This window comes from Eptesicus fuscus, chromosome 21 (genome assembly GCF_027574615.1).
Source record: "Eptesicus fuscus isolate TK198812 chromosome 21, DD_ASM_mEF_20220401, whole genome shotgun sequence".
Lineage (NCBI taxonomy): Eukaryota > Metazoa > Chordata > Mammalia > Chiroptera > Vespertilionidae > Eptesicus > Eptesicus fuscus.
Window position 1 is genome coordinate 13,888,528 of NC_072493.1, and position 18,053 is coordinate 13,906,580.

An 18,053-nucleotide genomic window follows, 5' to 3' on the forward strand; every position below is an offset into this window, starting at 1 on the left:
CAAAGTCTTGACCCTGGCAGCCGAGGCCCAGCTGACTCTCCCCGCCTCTTTCTCATGTGGTTCCTGGCTGAGCTCATGCCCCCCTCCACCCCTGCCCCTCCTCCTAGCTCCTCATGCATCAATTTGAGACCTCACTTTTCTTTCACGAGGATGACTCTTCTCCTGTCAAATTGCCAAGTGGCTGGACTGTCTGGTGAGAGTGAGGCCCTGACCCTGGTGGTGGTGTGCGTGCGTGCGTGCGTGCGTGTGTGTGTGTGTGTGTGTGTGTGTGTGGAGGGGAGGTGCCTGCATGTGGGAGCCGTGGCTCTGGGCTTATGCTCAGGTCTTTACTGGACAGAGATGCTGCAGGTCCTATGGACCGCTGGCCATCTCCACAGCAACCAGCCCCCGAGTCCCTTCTGAGCTCACCCTGCTTGGCTCACTCCAGCCTGACTCCGGTTCAGAGGCCCTGAGCCCTGAGGAAGTGCCACCACCCCTGTCGCCCTCCTCCCATGGGTGCTTCAAATGAGGACCAATCTTATTTTCCTCCTAGCAGCTACCTGAACGCTTTTAAAAAAATATCAGCCCTAGCCGGTTTGGCTTTGCAGAGTAAAGGGTCCCAGGTTCGATTCCGGTCAAGGGCACATGCCCAGGTTGGGGGCTTGATCCCCAGTGGGGAGCATGCAGGAGGCAGCCAATCAATGATTCTGTCTCATCACTGATGTTTCTCTCTCTCTCTTCCTCTCTAATATAAATAAGAATAAATAAATAAAAAATAACGTGGAAAAGAAATGCACCCACATGCTGGTCCCTCAAGCCCTCACTCACCGCACCAAAACTTTCGGTAACTTCGGTTGCATGAACAAAAAAATCCATTTAAAGAAAATTTCTTTTCCGAGCAGAGGTGGTTATTTAAGTGGAAAAGGAAATCATTGAGGAAGAAGACAAGGAAGACAGTGGGACTCTGCTTCGTTGTAAAACGCACGGCCACTTCCAACCACAAGCTTCTCCTTCGTGTCATTTCTTGCCTGGCTTTGCCGCCGCCGCCGCCGCTGGCTTTCCCTTTTTGTCTTCCTTCGGCTTTGCCGCCCCCGATTTTGCCTCTTCCTTTGCCTTCGCAGCATCTGCCTTTTTTTGAGGAGGAACCAGCACATTCCTTTTGACCTTCTTGCCTCTGAAGTGTTTTCTTTGAAGGCATATATCGATTAAAGGGAAAAATGCAGCCACACCAATAAGGATCTGGAAAACAGAAGGAGCCTCTCGTGACTTTTGCTTTTCGCCCTGAAGTTGGCCTATTTCATTCCTGGTTTCTTTTCTTTTCTTTTTTGTAAAAAGTATATTTTTATTGACTTCAGAGAGAGGAAGGGAGAGAGAGAGAGAGAGAGAGAGAGAGAGAGAGAGAGAGAGAGAGAGAGAGAGAGAGAGAGGGAGAGAGAGAGAGAGAGAGAGAGAGAGAGAGCGATAGAAACATCAATGAGGAGAGAGAATCATTGATTGGCTGCTTCCTGCATGTTCCCTACTGGGGATCAAGCCCAAAACCTGGGCACGTGCCCTGACCAGGAATTGAACCTTCTGATTCATAGGTCAATGCTCACCCACCAAGGCACACTGGCTGGGCTCCTTCCTGGTTTCTAATAGTAAGCAGGTGCTGTAAAAGACACCCCCTTGTCCCCTTAAATGGCCAGACGCCAGAGACTGAGCCCCCCACTTCCCCAGTGCCCTGTCACCCCCTGCTTCTTTCTCTCTTTACACCCGGCCTGGGGGCAGGGAGGGAGCTTTTGCCTCTGGGTCCGCAGCTACAAGGAGGAAACCAGCAGCTTGGCTGGCTGCCTAGACATCAAGTTTATTTCAATGGCTTCTCCACAGGGAACATTTATCAGCTTTACTTTCAAACTTTGCTTGGATCGCAAGATTCTGTGAAAAGCAATTCTGTGGCCTTCAAACGGGGGAAAACACCCGTTCTCCAAAAAGAGGTGATTTCTAAGCAAATAAACAGCCCCACAAGGGAGACTCACCACAGCAACAAAGTAGTTCATTGGCATGGTTTGGCGAGTTTGCACAGCGAAGGCCGTGGCGCCGGCCAGGAAAGCAGTGGCGAACAGGTCATTGAGAAGGTCCTGAAAGCACGGGAGAGATAAGTGTCAGTCAGCCTGGGACCGAGCCGAGGCCCATGGACAGCCCACCTGGCAGAGCTTCCTAGAAGGAATGAGTTTCAAACTTCTGTCTAATGGAAGAATATATAAATATTTTATATATATTAACTAATAATGTCTACACTAATAAAAGAGTAAGATGCAAATTGGCCATACCTTCGCAACACCCACCACCCAATCAGGGGCGAATATGCAAATTAACCCATCAAAGATGGCGGGTTAATTTGCATATGCAGGCGCTGAGCAGCCGGGGGCGGGGCAGGGCATTTGCACCGTCACCACCGACAACGCAGGCATTCCAGGCATTCCGCACCGCCCCAGCCACTCAGGGCCTCTGGGCAGCGTGGGAAGGCGGAAAGGCAGCTCCCGCTGGAGCAAAGGTGGTGCCGGCAGCCAGGGGAAGGAAGGCCCATTCTTGCACAAATCTTCGTGCATCAAGCCTCTAGTATATATATATTTAAAGATAAATATACACCTGGCTAGGTGAACATACCTGTGGCCCCTCAGCTGGGTTCTTGTAGTCAAGACCCAAAGCCCAGGATCTTTTATTTTTTAAACTTTTAAACTTTTTATTGATTTCAGAGAGGAAGGAAGAGGGAAAGAGAGAGAAACATCAGTGATGAGAGAGAGAATCACTGATTGGCTGCCTCCTGCACATCCCACACTGGGGATGGAGCCCACAGCTGGGAAGGTCCCCTGACCGGGAATCGAACCATCACCTTCTGGTTCATAGGTCGACACTCAACCACTGAGCCACACTGGCTGGGCTGACCTGATTTAATCTTAATCACTACTCTACAGGGCCCCATCTGCAATTGTAGTCAGACTGGGGGTTAGGATATCAGTGTATCAAATTTGGGGGTATGCACACATTCACTTCATAACAATTCCATTTTCTCAATTCTGAGCTAGTGCTAAAGTTTTATAGCAATTCAGATATCTCATTGGGCACGTTCATCCTTGTCATTCTTTTAATTCTTCCATAAGACTTTTCGAATCATCTTGTTAAGTTCCATGAACAACCTCTGTTCAGATGGAATCTCATTTAATTGATAGATTACTTTGGAAGTAAATTGCCATCGTTATGATAGCAGCTCTTTGCATCTGTGACTGTGTGTGGTATATTTCTCCATATTTTTAGGATTCTCTTTTGTATCCACTAATGAAACGTTATAATCTCTACATAAAGTCATACACATCTTTGAGCAGTTTTATTCTCAGACACCTAGTAGTCTGTTGTTTAAAATGTTTGTTTTCTCAGTGTTTGTTGCTGGTAGTCAGGAACTCTATTGTTTTTGTCTCTGGTAACCTCAAGGACCTCTGATCAGTTCTAGTAATTTGACTGTAGATTCTCTTGGATTTTCTGTGTAGAGAATCAAATGATGTATGAGTAATGCTAGATTCCACCCCCCTTCCCAATCCGTATACCTTTGTTTTTCTTGTCACATTGTACTGATTCAGTTCTCCAGCAGAATGTTGAATAAAATGGGGACAATAATCATCTCTCAGGAAATGCTTTTAAAGTTTTACCATGAAAGGAAATGTTTATTGTAGGTGTGGGTAGATGCTTATTATTAAAATAAGGAAGTTCCTTTTTTTTTCCTAGTTTGCTAGAGATTTCTAAAAATAAGTATTGAATATTACTAAATAGTTTTCCAGCAGCTTAGGAGATGGTGAAATGGTTTTCTCCTTTAAATGAAAAATGGCGAATTATATTAGTAGAAGTTTGACAACTAAGCCATCTTTACATTCCTGGCACACGCCCTGCTTGATCATGAGGTATTGCTTGCTTATACTAGTATGTTACTGGATTCAGTTTGCTAATATTTTATTGAGGATTTTGTGGCTACATTAAAATAAGATAGGCCTACAGTTTACTTACCTTATACTGTCTGGTTTTAAGATCAAAGTCCCACCAGGTAGTACAACATATTTTTTTAAAAAATATATTTTATTGATTTTTTTTACAGAGAGGAAGGGAGAGGCATAGTTAGAAACATCAATAGGAGAGAAACATCGATCAGCTGCCTCCTGCACACTCCCTACTGGGTTTATGCCCGCAACCAAGGTACATGCCCTTGACCGGAATCGAACCTGGGACCCTTGATTCCACAGGCTGACGCTCTATCCACTGAGCCAAACCAGCCAGGGCTAGTACAACATATTATAAAGCCTTTAGAAAAAAGAGAGAGAGAGAAAGGGACAGACCAATGAAACTGAATATAGAGTCCAGAAATGAACCCTGCATATGGGATTTAGTATTTTAACAAAAATGCCATTTCAAATCAGTGCAGGAAACATGTACTATTCAGTGAATGGATAAATCAAATGATAAGACAGCCATCAGGGTTTAAAGCTAGAGCCATGATTCACACCAGAGAGCAAAATGGCTCCAGAGAATAAAAAGGTTTAAATTTAAAAAATTAAACAAGCGCCAGATGAAAACATGAATTATTTTATAACCTATTTTTCCATTTTTTTGTGTTAATTTTTGTAAGTTATATTTTTTCCAGGAAATTAACTATCTAAATTTTCCAATTTATTGGCATGGAAGTTTACATTTCCCCTGTGATCTTTAAATGCTCTTGATCTTTAGACTAACATTTTCTTTCTTTAAAAAAAAAAAAAAGACCTTGAGAAAAACTTGAGATCTATTTACTTTATTAGTCTTTTCAAAGTCCGATGTCATTAATTTTAGCTCTTATCTTTGGCATTGCCTTCTTAATTCCATATTTTGTGTGTGCCTTCTTGAGATAGATACTTAAATTGTTAATTTTCAGTCTTCTTTTCTAATTATATAGATTTGAAATTGGATTATTTCACTGCATTCTACCGTATAACTAAATTTTCATATGTTTAGGGAAAACATTAAATTACCCACCCCCAAACACATGGGGACTTAGTTAAATTTTACTGATTCATTTCTAGTTATAGTGCATTGAAATTAGAGAATGTGGTCTGTATTATATCAATTCCTTGTTATTTGTTTACATTTACTTTGTGGTCTTACTAAGGATATAATTTAAATGATTGTTTCAAGTGTGCTTGAAAAGAATATATAACCTTTTACTGTTTGGTGTAGGATTCCATATGTTCTATTTGTCAATGGATCAAGCTAGCAATTACTTAGGGAGAGATGTTAAAATCTGGCACTATGGTTGCTATTTACCAATTTTTCCTTATAATGAAGTCAATTTTTGTCTTTTGTTTTTTGCTATATTGTTAGGTGCACACAAGTTTAGAATTGCTATAGGTAATAGTCTTCTTTATATGCCTTTTTAAAAACATAAAATTGATATAATCTGGTATTAAAGTTATGCTATCTTTTTTTAGTTAGTATTTTTCTCTTATTATTTTCCCTCATCTCTTATAATCTTGCTCCACATGTCTTGTAATTAGGTATGTCGCTGGATTTTTATTTACTTACTTAATTAATTTTTATTTTTTATTTTTAAATATATTTTATTGATTTTTTATAGAGAGGAAGGGGGAGGGATAGAGAGTTAGAAACATCAATGAGAGAGAAACATCGATCAGCCGCCTCCTGCACACCCCCCACCGGGGAGGTGCCCGCAGCCAAGGCACATGCCCTTGACTGGAATCGAACCTGGGACCCTTCAGTCTGCAGAACGATGCTCTATCCACTGAGCCAAACCAGTTAGGGCTTATTTTTAAATATATTTTTATTGCTATCAGAGAGGAAGGGAGAGAGAGAGAGAGATAGAAACATCAATGATGGGAGAGAATCATTGATCGGCTGCCTCCTGTACACCCCCTCACTGGGGATCAAGCTCACAACCTGGGCATGTGCTCTTGACCAGAATCGAACCCAGGACCTTTCAGTCCGCAGGCCAATGGTCTATCCACTGAGCAAAACGGGCTAGGGCTATTATTATTATTATTATTATTATTTTAAATCTTTATTGTTCAGATTATTACCGTTGTTCCTCTTTTTTCCCCCCAAGCTCCCCTCCATCCAATTCCCACCCCACCCCATGCGCTTACCCCCCCTCCCCCACTGTCCTCATCCATAGGTGTATGATTTTTGTCCAGTCTCTTCCCGCACCCCCCACATCCCTTTCCCCCCCGAGGATTGTCGGTGCACTCCCTTTCTATGCCTGATTCTATAATATTCACCAGATTATTCTGTTCATCAGATTTTTTATTCACTTGATTTTTCGATTCACTTGTTGATAGATATGTATTTGTTGTGCATAATTTTTATCTTTACCCTTTTCTTCTTCTTCCTCTTCTTAAAGAATACCTTTCAGCATTTCATATAATACTGGTTTGGTGGTGATGAACTCCTTTAGCTTTTTCTTATCTGTGAAGCTCTTTATCTGACCTTCAATTCTGAATGATAACTTTGCTGGGTAGAGTAATCTTGGCTGTAGGTTCTTGCTACTCATCACTTTGAATGTTTCTTGCCACTCCCTTCTGGCCTGCATAGTTTCTCTTGAGAAATCAGCTGACAGTCGTATGGGTGCTCCCTTGTAGGTAACTAACTGTTTTTCTCTTGCTGCTTGTAAGATTCTCTCTTTGTCTTTTGCCCTTGGCATTTTAATTATGATGTGTCTTGGTGTGGTCCTCTTTGGATTCCTTTTGTTTGGGGTTCTATGCACTTCCTGGACTTGTAAGTCTATTTCTTTCACCAGGTGGGGGAAGTTTTCTGTCATTATTTCTTCAAATAGGTTTTCAGTATCTTGCTCTCTCTCTTCTTCTGGCACCCCCATAATTCGGATGTTGGTATGCTTGAAGTTGTCCCAGAGGGTTCTTACACTATCTGCATATTTTTGGATTCTTTTGCTTTTTGCTTTTCCAGTTGGGTGTTTTTTGCTTCTTTGTATTTCAAATCTTTGACTTGATTCTTGGGATCCTCTAGTCTGCTGTTGGATCTCTGTATATTATTCTTTATTTCAGTCAGTGTATGCTTAATTTCTAGTTGGTCCTTTTTCATATCCTCGAGGGTCTCACTAAATTTATCGGCCTTTTCTAGAAAATTCTTGAAAAACCTTATAACCGTGGTTTTGAACTCTATATCCAGTAGTTTGCTTTCCTCCATTTCTTTCATTTGTGACCTGTTTCTTTGTCTCCACATTTTGGCTGCTTCCCTGAGTTGACAGAGTGGCTTTGTGTGCTAGGTGTCCTATAGGGCCTAGTGGCTCAGCCTCCCCAGTTAGCTGAGGTGGACACTCTTGGTGCACCCCTTTGTGGGCTATGTGAACAGTCTTGTTGTAGTTAAGCCTTGATTGTTGTTGGTATCACTGAGAGGAATTGACCTCCAGGCCAATTGGCTGTGAGGGTCAGCTGTGTCTACAATGGGAGAACTTCTGTGATGGAGACACCCTTATGAGGCAGGACTTGCTTCAGTGGGGCTTTGGTGCTCACCGAGTCTGCCCCCTGAGTGTATCCCTTATGGATCTAAGGAGTTGTAATCTGGATGGCCCTACTCTGATCCCGGGTACACTGGCTCTTGGATCTCCAAGGAGGTGGTAATTTAGCCTCTGCCTGAGGCCACCCAGCAGGAGCTATGGAGAGATCTGCAGATTCCTCTTCTTTGTTTGGGGTTTGGAGATGCCCAGATGAGGCCCAGCTGTGAAGCAATGCAAGCTGCTGTGGGGCCTTGGGCCTTCTTTTGGACGTTCTGGGTCTCACTGACTCAGCTGCAGTTTGTTAGGTAAGTTTAGATTTCAAAGGACCAGGCCATTCATATGCAAAAACCTCTGCACACAGCTTGGATGGGGTGGAGTCTCAGGGCGGAGCAAACAGCAATGGCTGATCCTCAGCCCTGCCCTAAGAGGTCCCCGGGTCTCAGTGTCCCTTGGTAATCACTGCAAGCACCTCTGAGAGAAAGCCGCCCTCGAGTTCCACCCGATGCCAGACAGTCCAGTTTCTCCCCGAATGAGTCTGGGTCCCCAGAGTCTCCCCTGGAACTGGAGTTCAGAGCAGTCGGGAGTTTGTGTCTCCCTCTGGCTTGAAAAAGCCAGCCGTGTACTCAGTTGCCAGCCCTCTCGGCACGCATGCCTCCGTATCTCTGCACTTTACTTCCACACCTCCTCTGAGTCTCAGTGTGCTTTTCACTTTCCTTCTAGTTGTAGAATTTCCACTTAGCCAACCTTCCTGTGGTTCTGGATGATGTCCGTTTTGTCTTTTAGTTGTAGTTTTGAAGTGGTTGTGTGAGGCGGCAAGTTCAGGTGTTTACCTATGCCGCCATCTTGGTTCTCTATTGCTGGATTTTTAGAAAATCTGTTCTTAGAGTCCTCTGTCTTTTAAATGAAGAATATAGTCCATTTATATTTATCACTTCTGATATATTTGGATATATATCTACCATTTTATTTTTCTCATTAACATAAATCACACATATTTCTTTTTCTTTTTCCCTTGTATTTCACCTTTTCCCCTGAACAGGTTTGAGGTTATATATCCTAAAATTCTGTTCTTCAGCAGAATCCTATATAATAAAAGGCTAATATGCAAATTGTCCCCTTGACTGGGAGTTCAACTGGGAGTTCGACCAGGGGGTGGGACCAGCTGGCCAACTGCCCACAGCCCCTCCCCCCCAGCCGGCGCCACCCCCAATTGGCTCCCCCAACCCCGATCAGGGTTGGGGCCGGCCCACCAACCACCTGTGGCCCCTCCCCCTGGCCAGCCCATCCTGATCTGCCCATTCGGGATGGGCCACCGTACTCCACCCATGCACGAATTTGTGCACTGGGCCTCTACTATAGTATAATGTTTTAATGTGTTAATGTTTATATTATTACCAAATCCCCTTTTCCCAAAATCAAGGACTTATCATTCTTATCATATGACAACCACTGTGATCTTATATGGTATTGCGTTGCTTTTGCTCAGTTCCACCTATTTTAGTGTTCTCTCCCCCAAATAAATTATTAATATATATTTTTAAAGCCTCTCTGTCTTAATGTTCATTTAGATCAATCCAAAAGCTTATTAGGTTCTTTGCTTACTGTTTCTTTTTCTTTTAAAAAAAATGTATTTTTATTGATTTCAGAGAGAAAGGGAGAGTAAGTGAGAGATAGAAACATCAATTATATGAGTGAATCATTGATCAGTTGCCTCCTGCATGCCCCTTACTGGGGATCAAGCCCGAAGCCCAGGCATGTGCCCTGACCTGGAAATGAACCATGACCTCCTGGTTCATGGGTCAATGCTCAACCATTGAACAACACAGGAATTTCTTTCTCCCTGAAGTACACCTTTTGGTAGTTCTTTAAGTGAAGGTCAGTGAATATAAATATTTTTTGTTCTTTGTCTAAAAGTGTCTATTTTATTCTTTGTACCTCAGCCCTTCAAATAAATTATTTCATTATTTTCTAGCCATTGTCATTGCTGTTGAAAAATATGAAGTTAGCCTAATAGTTGGAGATTTTTTTTAAAGGTAAATCATCTTTTCTCTCGGTTTGATTCTAAATTTCCCTTTGTCTCTGGTCATCAGCAGTGCCTCTATGACATGTCCAGGTGTAGTTTTGTTTTTACTTAGTCTCCTTGGTAACTCTTTGAGACTTCACATATTTCATTAAATCTGATATTGATATTGCCGCCACTCAGCTCTTTTTTGGTAACTGTTTGCATGGAGTTTTTTCATTTTCAACCTATTTGCATCTGTAGATCTAAAGTGAGTCTCTTGCGATCCTAATATAGTGGGATTATGGATTTTTTAATCTATTATGATAACCTATGCCTTTTATTGGAGATTTTAATCCATGTAGATTAAAAACAATTACTGACAAGGACTTACTTTGCTATTTTCTATATATTGTATCTTTTTGTTGTTCCTCAGTTCCACCATTACTGCCTCCTTATAATCCTTAAATTTTTGTAATGTACCAAATTTATATATACATATGTATATATATAACTTACATATATATATATATATATATATATATATTCATATATAATTTCCTTGGGGTTACAATACTTAAATTTATAACAATCTAGTTTGATTGATACCAACTTAGTTTCAATAGTACACAAAAACTCTTTTTGTTGTCACAAATTATATCTTTATACATTGTGACCCATTAATGTAGATTTATAATTATTGTTTTATGCACTTTCAATTTAAATTATATCAGAAAAGAGGAGTTACAAATAAAAATACAATAACACTGGCTTTTATAGTTACCTATATAGTTACCTATACTAGTGGCCTTTCTTTATTTTGTGGCTTCAAGTTACCTTGCAGTGTCCTCTCATTCTGGCCTGAAGGACTCTCTTTAGAATTTTTTTTTAGGGCATGTCTACTAGTAACAAATTCCTTCACCTTTTATACGGGAATTTCTTAAGTTTTCCTTCATTTTTGAATGGCAAATTTTGAAAGGTAATTTCAGTTTTGGAGGATATTGTATTCATTTCCTGGGGTTTCCATAACAAAGTAACACCACCTGAGTGGCTTAGAACAACGTAAATGTATCGCCTCACAGTTCTGGGGGCCAGAGGTCCAGAATTAAGGTGTTGGCGGGGCCATACTTCCTCTGAAGGTGCTAGTTCCAGGCTCTCTTCTACCTTCAGGCATCCTGATCTTGTTCCTGTGTCTCTTCACATCATCTTCCCTCTGTACAAGTTTGTCTTTGTGTCCAAATTTCTCCTTTTTATAAAGATACTAAAGGCCTAGTGCACAAAATTTGTGCACTGGGGTGGTGGGGAGGTGGTCCCTCAGCCCAGCCTGCGCCCTCTCGCAGTCCGAGAACCCCTCGCTCCTTACCGCCCACCTGCTCGCTGCTCCTTACTGCTCAGCTCACTGCTCCCTTGTGCTGCTGTGGAGGCAGGAGAGGCTGAGCCCGGCTTCTGGCTGAGCGGTGTCCCCCTGTGGGAGCTCACTGACCACCAGGGGGCAGCTCCAGCGTTGAGTGTCTGCTGCCTGGTGTTCAGTGCGCATCATAGCAACTGGTCGTTCTGCTGTAAGGGTCGCTTAGGCTTTTATTATATAGACTAGTCATTTTGGACTAGGGTCCACTCTAATCACCTCATCTTTTTTGTTACTATATATATTTCATTGATTTCAGAGAGGAAGGGAGAGGGAGAGATAGAAACATCAATGATGAGAGAGAATCATTGATCAGCTGCCCTTTCCCCTGGGGGTCAGGCCTGCAACCCAGGCATGCGCTCTGACCGGGAATCAAACCATGACCTCTGGTTCATAGTTTGAGGTTCAACCACTGATCTTATCTTAATTTGATCACCTGCAAAGATCTTTTTTCCAAATAAGGTCACATTTACAGGTACTCGGAGATTGGACTTCAACATATTTTGGGAGGACACAATTCATAACAGATAGTAACTTTGAAAGAGATAATTCTTGGTTGACAGTTTTTTTCTTCTTTCAGGACTTTAAGTATATCATTCCACTGCCTCTATGGTTTCTGATGAGAAACTGGCTCTTAATCTTATTAAGTGTTCCTTGTATGAGATGAGATGCTTCTCTCTTGAGAATTTCTCTTTGTCTTTGGACAGTTTGATTATAATGTTTCTTAGTGTGGATCACTTTGAATTTATTCTACTTGGTACTTTTTGGATGTGTAGGTTTATACCTTTTACCAAATTTGGAAAGTTTTGGCCATTATTTCTTCAAATATTCTTTCAGCCCCTTTTTCTCTCTTCTCCTTATGGGACTCTGCATGTTGGTATGCTTGGTGGTGTCCCAAAGGTCTCTTAGGGTCTGTTCGTTCTTTTCTTTATCCTTTTTTCTTTCTGTTCCTCACACTGGATAATCTTAATTGATCTATCTTCCAGTTCACTGATTCATTCTTCTGCCTACTCAATGTGATGTTCAGGCATCCTAGTGAATTTTTCATTTCAGTTATACTACTTTCCAGCTCCAGAATTTGTTTGGTTCCTTTTTGTAATTTTTCTTTAATGGTTTTATCTATTTGTTCAAGAATTGTTCTTTTGGTTTCCTTTTAGTTCTTTGAGAATTTTTAAACAGTTAATAGAAAGTCTTTGTCTAGTAAATCTAATATCTGGGCATCTTCAGGGATGGTTTCTATTAATTTTTTTCTGTGAATGGGCCATGCTTTTTTCCCCCATGCCTTGTAATTTTTTGAAATCTGGTCATTTTAAATATTATAATGTAGAATAGAATCCGTTCTCCCCAGGTTAGTTGTTGCTGCTTGTTGTGAGTTGCAGTCATTTGTATGTTTCGTGACTTTTTCTAAACTATTTTTTGAAAAACTGTATTATTATTCTTGTGCGGCCACTGAAGCTTCTGTTTCATTAGACTAAATATCAGGTAATGATTTGACAGATATTTCCTTACATATCTTGAAACAAACAAAGAAAAACACTCTACCAGTCTCTGCAGATTGGCTGTGTTAGGGCACTCCTTCAACACTTATCCAGGCGGTTTGCAACTCTTAGTTTTCACTTGCTGCATGTCCAGAGCCTAAAGATCAGCCAGAGGTGATAGCTTAGGGTTTTTTCTGAGAATGCATCTGGCCCTAGGCATGTGCGTGGCCTTCTAGATTCCCTGGTATAGAGGAAGCTTTTCAAAGCTCTTATTCCCCCGTGTATCTCCTTCCCCAACCTCTTCCTTCCCAAATTTTGGTCTGTCTACTGCTTGCTTCACGTGTTTTCCCTTGTCCCAGGTGGCTGTGGTTAGTTAGTATATTTGCCTTTAAACGCTTTTGAAAAATTCTATCCAGGAGGCTACTTCAGCTCTGAGACAGATGAAACAAAGGCAAGTCCCCCAGCCAATCCCTCAGGGAGCCACCAGACAGGCCAAGACACACAACCGTTGCAACTGTAATTCTTTGAGAACAAGGTCTATGCTGTTCCCTCTGCCACCAACAAGGAATGTGGCCAGGAATGTGGACTGTGGTCTTCATGGCCATTTCCCCTCCTCCATTCGCTTGAATCTCTTCTTCTGGAATCCCTATTAGGCTTATGATGGGCTTTCTCATTCCATATTCTCTTTTTCAACTTCTTTCATATTTTCTCTCTTTATCTCTCAGTGCTATATTTTCCTCATATCTTTCAATTCACTAACTCTCCAGCTTTGTTTGATATGCTTTTTAACTCTTCTGTTGACAATTTTATTTCAATAACTATGCAGGGTGAGGCAAAAGTAGGTTTATAGTGTGAGTATGCAAAACACAGTTTATTCTTGTATTATTGTTTATTAATTATTGTATTATTTTCCATATGAACAATATGGAAATATGTGATTAATTCTAGACATTATACTTTGTATTTTAAAAAAGATCTGTCTAGTCCTGATCAGGTAGCTTAATTGGTTGGAGCATCATCCCAATACACCAAGATTGCGGGTTCAATCCCTGGTCAGGGCACATACAAGATCAGCCAATGACTGCATAAATAAATGGAACAACAAATCTATGTCTGTCTGTCTCTCAAATCTATTTTTTAAAAATTTAAAAAAGATCTGTCTATTCTTTCATCATGTCTTATTCTTTTCTTAGTGCTCTTATTTATGTCTTTAATAATTTTAAGTATATTTTCTATTTTCTGACAACTCTTCAGTTATCTTTTCAGTGTTCTAATCCTCCTATCCTACCTAATAAAAGAGTAATATGCAAATGACCCTAACTCTGCTACACCACAAGCCACATCCACAAGCCACGCCCACCAGCCAATCAGCACAAGTATGCAAATAAACCCAACCAAGATGGCTACAGCCACAGAGAGCAGGAGGGAGGCTTGGGTTTCCAAGGTGATAGAAGAAGCCAAGCTTTCTGCCTTCCCTGATCGGCCTAAGCCTCCACTCAAGGCTACAAAGTTTCAATTATAGAAGGTAAACAAACCCTAAACAGAAATGGCTGCCGGCCACGGAGCGAGCAGGAGGCTTGGCTCCGCTCCAGACTACAAAGTTTCAATTGTAGAAGGTAAATAAATTCCAGATACCAGGGCCTCCGCTTGGGTCACCAGGGGGTGTGGCTGGCCTGCAAACCACCACAGGCCCCTCTTTCAGGCCGCCCCACACCCCAAGGGAACCCCCAACCTGATCCGAGACACCCTTCAGGGAAAACCAGCCGGCTCCCACCCGTGCACCAGGCCTCTATCATATCTAATAAAAGAGTAATATGCAGATTGACCATCACTCCAACACACAATATAGCTGCCCCCATGTGGTCAAAGATCCTGCCCCCATGTGGACACAAGATGGCGACCACAAGATGGCCAGCAGGAGAGGGCAGTTGGGAGGCACCAGGCCTGCAAGGGAGGGCAGTTGGAGGCGATCAACCCTGCAGGAGAGGGCAGTTAGGGGTGACCAGGCTGGCAGAGGAGGGAAGTTGGGGGCAAACAGGCTGGCAGGGGAGCAGTTAGACATTAATCAGGCTGGCATGGGAGTGGTTAGGGGGTGATCAGGCTGGCAGGCAGAAGTGGTTAGGGGCAATCAGGAAGGCAGGCAGGCGAGCAGTTGGGAGCCAGCAGTCCTGGATTGTGAGAGGGCAGTCGGACATCCCTTGAGGGGTCCCATATTGGAGAGGGTGCGGGCTGGGCTGAGGGACACCCCCCCACCCCTGTGCACGAATTTCATGCACTGGGCCTCTAGTTTGTTATATTTGCTGATTCTTTATTCTTACTTGTGGGGATTTTAAACTAAGATGCTTTGTAGTTTTGAACTGTGAGTTCATATTTGACAAGACCCCCTGGTTCCCCATGCCCACCCTGTGAGAATCTATCTTTAGGTTTTGTGATTTTGTATTTAATTCTGTCAGGAGTTCCATGGATATCATCTGAATATCATAAAATTGGGATCAATTTTCATGCTAATTCTCAGGCATTACATTCTCTAAGATTTCTAGGCTGAATGTAGTAAAAATTCAAACCAAATCTGTATAAAGTCCAAGCTCAAGATTTATATTTCTCAAGGTGGTCTTTCTTTAAAAAAAATTCTTTATTGTTTAAAGTATTACATATGTCTCCCCCTGCCCTTGACTTCTCCCCGGCCGTTCCCATCCGCTAGCACATGCTACTGTCTCTGTCCATGGGTTATGCTTATATGCATGCATACAAGTCCTTTAGTTGCTCTCTTACCTCCCCTCCCCTGCCTTTCCTCTGAGGTTTGACGGTCTGATTGATGCTTCTATGTCTCTGGATCTGTTTTTCTTCATCAGTTTTTGTTGTTCATTATATTCCACAAATGAGTGAGATCATGTGATATTTATCTTTCTCCGACTGGCTTATTTCACTTAGCATAATGCTCTCCAGGTCCATCCATGCTGTTACAAATGGTAAGAGTTCCTTCTTTTTTATAGCAGGGTAGTATTCCATTGTGTAGATGTACCACAGTTTTTTAATCCACTCATCTGCTGATGGGCACTTAGGCTGTTTCTAAATCTTAGCTATGGTAAATTCTGCTGCTATGAACATAGGGGTGCATACATCCTTTCTGATTGTTTCAAGGTGGTATTTTTTTGTTTATTCCACTCTAAGCTCAAGCAGAGATGAGCATGCTTTTTGCTTGTTTTTTTTTTTTTTTTAATAATATATTTTTATTGATTTCAGAGAGGAAGGGAGAGGGAGAGAGAGATACAACTTGGGATGTGCCCTGACCGGGAATGGAACCTTGACCTCCTGGTTCATAGGTTGATGTTCAACCACTGAGCTACGCCGGCTGGGCAAGCATGCTTTCTTGTTTCTCTGCGTGGGAAGAGGTATCTTCTCTGTCTTTCCCCTAAGGGTGTACTGTAGTCTTTACAGGGTGCTGGCTTCAGGCAGGGCTCTCAGTTCTAAATCCCCACTTTGCTTGGGACCAGCGCCTCATCACCTAACTTAAGAATGGGTGAAAACCCATACTCCTAGGGGAACACCTCGTGGGCTGTTCCCACCAACTTCAGTGGCTTATTCGACCACTGCTCCCGTTTTCCATTTCTGATGCCTGTGTGTGTGTTCTCTCTCTCTCTCTCTCTCTCTCTCTCTCTCTCTCTCTCTCTCTCTCTGCCAACTCAGCCATTCAGTTAAAGCAATAATGGTTACATTCCCCCTAGTTTTCAGGTAAGTGCAGCAACAGGAGGATTTCCAGGCTTCACTGATTTTTCATCTTGCTGGAGCTAAAATAAAAGTGTCTTCTCTCAAGCTCCTCGGCTGGGAACTTGTTCTCTGCCTGTCCATTTTCTCTGTCCTCTGCTTATCCCAAGAGCCTTATTGGCCCTCTCCTCCTTCCTCTCTATACTGAGGATCCCCATATACCTCACTGAGACCTGTGGGTCCCTGGACCCTAAATACTTTTAACAAGTTGGCAGGACAGAGTGCAGTTAAGGACTCAGATTCTACTGACAAAGCTTGGGTTGAGTTTTTTTTTTGTTGTTGTTCCACTTACTGGCTGAGTTACCTGGGGGCAAGTCACTTGGCCATTCTTGAGCCCATTTCGTGTGTAAAGTGAGAGAAGCAGGGAGCACAGGACGCTGGAGGCAGGCTGGGAATGTGCAGTGAATGAGGGCCTGGCTTCGGTGGGGATAGGTCTGTGCTCTGTGGTTACACAGGCAGCGGGCAGGCATTCAGGCCCATCAGTCCTGGGGCACACCGTCACGCGCTTTACATGACACCTCAGGGACAATCACAACAGTGAGTATTCCTGACCTCCTATTGCAGACGAGGGGCAGCGGCTCCAAGTGGTTGGGGAACTTGCCCAGTACCTAGTCCAATGGATAACTGACTGCTTTGACCTGAGCCTCTTTCTGGGTGGAACACCCTTTACAGGGATAGTCACTGGGAGATCTTAGGCTGTTTTAGAAGTAATTTAAAAAAAAAATTCTCATTTTATTTGACCAAGTTGTGGGAAGATGGTTTTTCTCTGAGTTCAGGGGATGGGGTATCTTCTGGGTGCCCTCCCCCCAGTCAGACGTGAGCTGGTACAGGGCTTGGGAAGAGCAGGTAGTGGCCACACCTCCCCTCCTCCCAAGTAGAGCAAACCCTCCCAAGAGCCAAGACCTTGGGGTTGGACCAGCAGGAGGGTAAGAGCCTCCTTCCCCCAAGGTGGGTTTTTTTCCGGAGCCTTTTCCACCTAAATTCAGCCGCCTCTACCCCAGCCCCATCCAGAGGTGCTGAGCCCACGCCTGGCACCGATGCGGGGCGGGGAGGCAGGTCTCTGTGCACACCTGGGCCCGGGCCGGGCTCCCGCACTTACAGTGATGGGCCACAGGATGAAGGGCATGTATCTGTTGATGGCGAAGGAGTAGACGATGATGAAGAAGAGGAAGACGGACAGTTCCATGCTGATGATGAGGGTCAGGAGCGGGTGCACGACGGTGCCGGTGAACATGACCAGCGCAGCTATCAGGCAGCCCTGTCGGGAGACACGGCCCAGGGCTCTCACCGACTCCCGGCTCCTCCTGGGCCTCGGCGGCCCGCTCCTCCCTCTCTCTCTCCGGGCCACTCACCACGCTCAGGATCTTGACCTCGGCGTGCCCCATCACCCAGAACTCCTTGTTGCTGTCCTTCAGTTCCCACTTGTAGCGGCGGCACCCCTTCCTCGTGCCCACTTCGTCCTTGGGCTGCACGGATTTGGGCTTGGGCGGCGGCGGCTCAGCTCCCTTCTTCTCCTCCCCTTTCCCCTCCCCGGGGGGCTGCTTCCCCTCCCCCGGGGGTTGCTCTCCCTCCTTCTTGCCGCCCGGAGGAGGAGGAGGGGCCCCCGCAGCTGGTTTGCCCCCCTTTTTGCCTTTGTCTGCCATCGTTGCGTGGACCCTTTCGGCTGCTCACGGCCCGCCCAATTCCTTGTGCTGTTCCCGGACAGGCCTGACCCTGAGCCAGCCGGGTGCCAACCGACTTGCTCAGAGGCCACGCTCAGCCAACGGCCGGAGACCAGCGGAGCCAACGCGTGGTGCCCTCTGCACGCGCCCTGCTCACCGTGGGAAGGTCATCCCCGCACAGGGCCCGCCCCGCCGCCCGGCCGGCCCCGCCCCCACGCAGGAGCCCCGGCCACGCCCACCG

At 44.0% G+C, this 18,053-nt stretch overlaps 1 protein-coding gene across 1 annotated transcript; it reads right to left on the reverse strand.

Annotated features, from left to right (window-relative positions):
- Positions 1–865: 865 nt before the first annotated feature.
- CMTM2 (CKLF like MARVEL transmembrane domain containing 2) lies at positions 866–17,955 on the reverse strand. The gene is made up of 4 exons (XM_008139874.3): positions 17,504–17,955; positions 17,251–17,409; positions 1,995–2,096; positions 866–1,218 (listed from the first exon to the last, which is right to left on the reverse strand). Exons 1-4 carry the CDS (start codon positions 17,792–17,794, stop codon positions 997–999), a joined length of 774 nt encoding a protein of 257 aa, XP_008138096.1. The 5' UTR covers positions 17,795–17,955; the 3' UTR covers positions 866–996.
- Between the last annotated feature and the right edge of the window lie 98 nt (positions 17,956–18,053).

What these genes read in the sequence shown, in the direction of transcription:
- CMTM2 (XM_008139874.3), bottom strand. Translation starts at nt 17,794, where the DNA reads ATGGCAGACAAAGGCAAAAAGGGGGGCAAACCAGCTGCGGGGGCCCCT. An exon ending in TCATCCTGTGGCCCATCACT is followed by an intron (nt 2,097 to 17,250) that starts GTAAGTGCGGGA and finishes CCGTGCTTTCAG; the next exon opens with GACCTTCTCAATGACCTGTT. An exon ending in TGAACTACTTTGTTGCTGTG is followed by an intron (nt 1,219 to 1,994) that starts GTGAGTCTCCCT and finishes TCTGTTTTCCAG; the next exon opens with ATCCTTATTGGTGTGGCTGC.